Raw genomic sequence first — 7,011 nt, 5'->3', positions numbered from 1 at the left:
CAAAGGCACCATGGGAAATGAGAATGTAACTTCATGGACAGAATTTCATCTTATTGGACTTACTCACCTGAAAGCTCCCACTGTTTTCTTTGTCGTCGTTCTGTTTATGAGTCTTATTGCTCTGATGGGAAACTCCCTCCTTCTCTTTCTAATCCAGATAGACTCCTTACTTCATACTCCCATGTACTTCTTCCTGAGCCAACTGTCCTGTGTGGATATGAGCCAAATCCTCATTGTGGTCCCTAAAATGTCAATCATTTTTTTAACTCAAAGAACCACTATTTCACTGGGAGGTTGCGTAGCACAGATTTTTTTAACTCTGACCATGGGGACCTCAGAATGTTTCCTTTTGACTGTCATGTCATATGACAGGTACGTGGCCATCTGCAGACCCTTGCAGTACCCAGTTCTTATGAGGAGAACCATCTGCCTCATCATGAGTGCAGGAATCTGGTCTTCTTCATCGCTTATCATTATGGTCATAGCAATTTATGTACAATCTATTCCTTACTGTAGGTCAAACATAATTGATCATTTTGTCTGTGAATTCCCAGCTTTGTTGAAACTAACATGTGCTGATACATCTGTATTTGAAAAAGTAATATACATTGACAACGTGTTGATAATTCTCTTGCCCATCTTAGTGATTATCTTCTCATATATAGCCATTCTTGTGCAGATTTTGAACATGCACTCAACTGAGGGAAGGCACAAAGCATTGGGCACCTGCGTGTCCCATTTATGTGTAGTGAGCATCTTCTATGGAGCAAGCATCTTGACATACAGTACTCCTATGTCTTCTTACTCAGCCCATAAGTCCATGATTTATTCAATCTGCATCACAGTTGTCCCTCCAATGCTGAACCCTTTTATCTATAGCTTACGGAACAGAGATGTTATAGCAGCTCTACAAAAACTCCTTGTAAGGCATCCATCCTATTAATAAAAGAGCTGAAATGTTTTTTTTGGTTAATGTCCTTTTTTTTAAATTACAGAAACAGATAAAAAAGATGTCTGTCAATTTTATTCACAATAATGAAAATAAAAACACCTTGCTAACAAAGGTGATGACCGAGGAAAGAAAGGAAATGCCTGGTATTAAAACCACAAAATCATTTGATCACAGGCCGGCATATAGCATGGGATACAATGGACCCTTCTCCACCTGCCATTACCACACCAAAATAATTCCATGACCTTGATATTTTTCTCTATGGAACCTTAAATTTGCTTGCTTATTTTCCCTAACCCTTTCTTTCTTTCTTTCTTTCTTTCTTTCTTTCTTTCTTTCTTTCTTTCTTTCTTTCTTTCTTTCTTTCTTTCTTTCTTTCTTTCTTTCTTTCTTCCTTCCTTCCTTCCTTCCTTCCTTCCTTCCTTCCTTCCTTCCTTCCTTCCTTCCATCCATCCATCCATCCATCCATCCATCCTTTGTGTGTAAGAGGTAAAGTTAATAACATGCAGCTGAGAAGTTTTCTTGTGTGAGCTGGTGGACTGAAGAAGTTTCAGTTATAGGTGAAAGTATTTTAGAAGAGACAGGGAGTGGATTGTTGTGTGATGAATAAGTGTGAAGAATGAAATGGTTGGATAACATGAAGCAGATCATCTAAGAGAGGTACTCTGGAGGCTGTTCATCTTCATTTGAACTAGCCTTGTAGAGTGAAGCCATAAGACACTGGTCTCTCATTGCTACATGTAGGGGGCGTGCATAAGCGCACCAATGTGCCGACCGTCCCTGTCCTATTGTTTCTTTTATTTTTCTTATATGTACCCATTTCATGTATTTATAACTATGTATATACTTATACCTATTATCTTGTAAGCGATTGACAAATCAAAATAAATAAAAAATTAAACAAACAAACAAACAAATAAATAAGCTATGTTTGGAGTTGGAGTGATAGTGATAGAGACAGGGAAGCATAACATTATAACTACCATAGCTGAGAGATTGGCAGTCAGAGTGGAAGGCTAAGATCAGTGCTGGTGTGCAGACTGAGGTAGCCTTCTATGAAAAATCAGCGTTATAACAGTCTTATTTTCCATATTATTCTAAATTGTCCAAGTACAGTATTCAAAATTTGTGAAGATTTGTCACCCTTTCCCTTGGATGGAAATCAGAAATATGAAAAAGAGGCCCTGGAGGCAGCATATGGGGAAAGAGGTTATTGTATAGTTTTTGGTAGACAATGCTTGGGTAGCACTTCAGTTCAGCAGTGGAATAAAGTCCTAAGGGAAGAAACACAGCATCTTTGCTTCCAACTCCATCCATATTTCTTCTTAAGTCTGTGACACTGCAAAGAATTCCTATACTCGGTCTTTTATTTTTTGCATGTTTTTGCTCTAATTTAATATTATCTTCAATGAACAGTTCTGTAATGAGAAAATGGCTCAGTATTTTCATTCATTACTGAAGGCACTGTTCTAATATGAATAGATGGATGGAATTTTGCTTTTGATTTGAAGCATGATTTTAAAAAATGATATATATTCTTTGTATGTATACATAGATATCAATATATAAGTACATATAACAACAGATATTTTGTTATTTGTTACGATGACAACCATGCTATTTATCATTCTTTACTATCTCTGTCACTTTCCTTGGATAGGAGTCTGAAATATTGGAAAGAAGACATGCAGGAATGCCTTAGAGATGACATACAATGTGAGATTAGCAGTATGGCAGACCATCACTTATGATAAAATATTAGAGTGAAAGGATGTCCATGGGAATCATTTATATTTCATCTTATTTCTCTAGCCAGATTGCAACTAAGTCAATTTGCTTAACCATTAAAAGCACCCTATGAGCCATGGTGGCACAGTGGTTAGAGTGCAGTACTGCAGGCTACTTCTGCTGATCACCGGCTGCCAGCAGTTTGGCAGTTCGAATCTCACCAGGCTCAAGGTTGACTCAGCCTCCCATCCTTCAGAGGTCAGTAAAATGAGAACCCAGATTGTTGGGGGCCATATGCTGACTCTGTAAACTGCTTAGAAAGGGCTCTAAAAGCATTGTGAAGAGGTATATAACTCTAAGGGCTAGGGCTACCCTTCCGATTTAAAATCTACCAGAAGACCTAAATATTGTACAGCAGTAGCAAGAACATGAAATTGAATAATTGAAAAAATTCCAATAGAAGAAGAAGTGATTAAGAAAATGATGGAATGTGCAGAAATGAGTAAATTGACACTAGCAATTAGAGAGCAAGAAGATACAGAGGAATGATTGAGTCTATCATCTGCACCTCTATAAATGTCTGGTTTGGTTCTGCAACCCAACAGGACAGACACAGACTTCAGAGGATAATTAGGACTGCAGAAAAAACAATTACTACCCACCTGCCTTCAATCGAGGACCTGTATACTGCACGTGTCAAAAACAGGGCTGTGAAAATGTTTACAGACCCCTCACATCCCGGACATAAACTATTTCAACTCCTTCCCTCAAAATGATGCTATAGAGCACTGCACACCAGAACAACTAGACACAAGAACAGTTTTTCCCCAAAAGCCATCACTCTGCTAAACAAATATTTCCCTCAACCCTGTTCAACTATTGCAAAGTCTGCTCTACTGTTAATCTTGTCACCAGTCCTTATCACCCATCCCCTCCCACTTGTGACTGTATGACTGTAACTTTGTCACTTGTATACTTACGATTTATATTGACTGTTTCCTTTTATCTTTTCTTTTATGTATACTGAGAGTATTTACACCAAGACAAATTCCTTGTGTGTCCAATCACACTTGGCCAATAAAGTATTCTATTCTAAGATAAAAAAAATTACAAAATTTGGGACTTATTTTATAATTGGTTATATAAAAAAATAGAGAAGTAAAACATGTTATAAAAAGGAATGGTATATGCAAAATAATATAATGTAATGATATTATATAATTGAATATAATGAAATGAATTGTATGTTCTCAGATTTGTTAAAACTCAGATTTGCTCGATAAGAATTATGTGAACTTGTAGTTGAGTCTAATAATGATATAATAATAATATAATATAATACAATATAATATGTACAGTTGACTTATGTAATATGAATATATGTTTTGAAGGGGAAGACTGTTGATATTATGACATTGCACAAAAGAGATGTACCAACCGACACACTGTATTTTGGAAGATGGTTTTATGTTGATGTTTTATGTTTGTGTTTGTTAATGTTTGTCTTTAAAAAAAAGGAAACTTTTATTAAAAAAAAAAAGAAACTGATCGTGAAGTGGGTGTATGGAGTCTCTAACAATGCTTCGAGCTCTAAGCACATAGCTCTTATAAGCAGTATCCTGAATAACAGGAAGGGAGCTTCCTATAATCTTCTCAGCTGTCCTTACCACTCTCTGTATGGGCTTTCTATCTGACGCACTGCTTCCACTAAACCACACAAGTGTTGCAGTTTGCTAAAACACTCTCAATTGTACCTTTATAAAAAGCGGCCAGGACAGGGGAAAGATGTGCTTTCCTCATCCAAAGCAGGAAATGCAGACACTGGTTTGCACACTTCACTAAGGATGATGTGTGGAGAGACCAGTTCAGATTGTTAGTTATTTGCACCCCCAGATACTTAATACTGTTGACCACCTCTACAGCTGCATCCTTGATACTGAGTGGAGTATGACCATGCCATCATTTCTCTTTCTAAAATCTACAATGGTTTCCTTTGTTTTATTAACATTTAAAACCAGTTACTTTTATTGCACCAGTCTACCAGAGCCTTCACCTCTTCCCTATAAGCATCTTCATTGTCATGCTGGATAAGACCCACCATTGCCATGTCATCCACATAGTTCGCAATATGATTCGTAGCAGATTTGGCACAGCGGTCGTGGGTTATCAAGGTGAACAGTAGCAGACTCAAGACTCAGCCCTGTGAGGAACCTGTACTCAAGCAGATGACATTGGTAACTTTTCTTCCAACTTGCACAAACTGGGGCCTAGCATAAGACATAGCATAAGAGCAGGAGACAGAGTCATTCTATATGCAGGCATCTTCCGAAGGAGCTTCCTTGTGCAGAAGCTTGGTTACAGAAGAAGCAGATAATGAGGCCCAAAGTCATTTATGGCTTTAAAAGTTAACCCTGACATTTGAAATTAAATTTAGAAAGCCCCTGGCAGGCAGCCCAGATCTTTCATAATGGTTGTCATGAGATATTGACCTTTGGTTCATGTGAGCAGCTAAGCAAAGGCATTTGTACCAGTTGTAACTTCTATAAAATAACTTCTAAGAAGAGCTGTGGTGGCACAGTGGTTAGAATGCGGTATTGTAGGCTAACTCTGCTCATTGCCATGCGTTCAATCCTGACCGGCTCAAGATTGATTCAATCTTCCAGACTTCCAAGGTGAAAGGAGGAGCCAGATTGTTGGAGGCAACATGCTGACTCTGTAAACCCTTAGAGAGGGCTGGAAAGCACTATGAAGCAGTATATAAGTCTAAGTGATATTGTTATTGCTATACACTTCTAAGCAGCCCCATATAATGCGCATTGCAGCATCAGAGCATGACCAAGGTATGGATTGATGTTGCCAACTCCAACCAATTCAGGAAAGAATGCTGTAACTCTATGTTCAAAATTGTGTTCTAGACCCAAGTTGCTCCCTTGGGATCTAATGACAGTTGAGGATCAAGTAGAACTCCAGATTATGGGTCAGCTTTCTCAGGAAGAGGGCAGCCTCATGCAAAAATTTATGTCCTTGAGTTAAGTTTGCTGCAGATTCAATAGCATTTTATTTTCTCTGGATTTAATTTCAAATTACTGCATAACTATTATCATAATGATCTAATGATAATAGAAGCTATCAAATCTAAGAGATATTAAAATATATTATTATTTTGTGGGATTTAGATGACATTGAGCATGGTGGAAGGTACTCAACTCCACAACTCCAAACATGTTTTCCCAGAGATTTCATACACATATTTGAGGTAAGGGAGCTAAGGGAACAAGTTGGAATCCTGTGGGCTACTGCAGATCAAAGGTCATGTTTCAAACACTATTTCCCATCACCATCTTCTGGATCCAACATGACAGGGAAGTCTGGAATCCAATGGAAGAGAAGCATTTAAAGCCACAGAGCTGCTATGGAGACCCAAGAAAACATAGGTCAGACATTCATGCTACAGATCAGAAGAACACAGAACTAAGTCAAAACAGAAGAAACAGCAGCTTCCAAAAATCTGAAGAAGGATCAAATGCTTATATGACTGAATGCTAGGCAACAATGGTTCACTTTAATTTTTTATTTTTCCTTTCAGAATGCAAACTTTAGGTCACCACTTAACAGAGAGGAGCATATAGGGTGCCCAATGATCTCCAGCAGTGGTGGGATTCATTTTTTTTTACTACCGGTTCTATGGGCGTGGCAGGGGAAGGATACTGTAAAATCTCCAGTCAGAGGTAGTATTTGCTGGTTTTCTGAACTACTCAAAATTTCTGCTACCACTTCTCCAGAACTGGTCAGAACCTGCTGAATGCCTCCTCTGATCTCCAGAGGGTTCAAAGAGGCTGCCACAAAATTAGTTGCAGGTTTGAGGTCTCACATCCAGAGAGCCACCTCCTTCTAACAGAAAAACACCACACTTTCAAACTGTCCATACATTCTACTGCTCATTGTGACCTTTTGCTACAGCAGGTGGAAATTGAACCTTACAAGCTGAGGAGCTTCAAAGCTGAAGAAGTTTCTTGGATGAGAAGCGAAACGTCTTCAAAGAAAAACCAGAAAGTCCAGTCGCCTCTTGAAAAAGCACCTTTGGGACTCCGTAGACATTGAACCTTACAAGTTTCATAAGAGGCTAATCTACAAACATTTCACAGAAACATTATCATGCCTCTGGTTTAATAGAATGTTCATGATTGTTCCTAAGTTCCTGTTCCATAATTATCCAGGAATATATAATTAAATGGAATTAAATGTTTTTGTTAAAGCAAACATGCTTAGAATTGAAAGGCACACAAATAAGTAATTCTCCAGTTCTATGGCCCAATCTGAACTACAGGCAG

General features: G+C 38.2%; 1 protein-coding gene across 1 annotated transcript; it reads left to right on the top strand.

The window, feature by feature from the left end:
• Positions 1-358: 358 nt before the first annotated feature.
• LOC113424978 (olfactory receptor 2T11-like) lies at positions 359-943 on the top strand. Its single transcript, XM_026686936.2, has one exon. The coding sequence runs from the start codon at positions 359-361 to the stop codon at positions 941-943; it is 585 nt and encodes a 194-aa protein (XP_026542721.2).
• Positions 944-7,011: the final 6,068 nt, after the last annotated feature.

The sequence above is a fragment of the Notechis scutatus genome, chromosome 2 (genome assembly GCF_049901735.1).
Source record: "Notechis scutatus isolate UNSWTSFEM ecotype Mainland chromosome 2, rNotScu1.2, whole genome shotgun sequence".
NCBI lineage: Eukaryota > Metazoa > Chordata > Lepidosauria > Squamata > Elapidae > Notechis > Notechis scutatus.
Note: the sequence above shows the minus strand (reverse complement) of the source record. Positions and strands in the feature narration are given on the sequence as shown.

Bases quoted from the DNA above. Each gene is read 5' to 3' on its own strand.
- LOC113424978 (XM_026686936.2), top strand. From the start codon at position 359: ATGTCATATGACAGGTACGTGGCCATCTGCAGACCCTTGCAGTACCCA.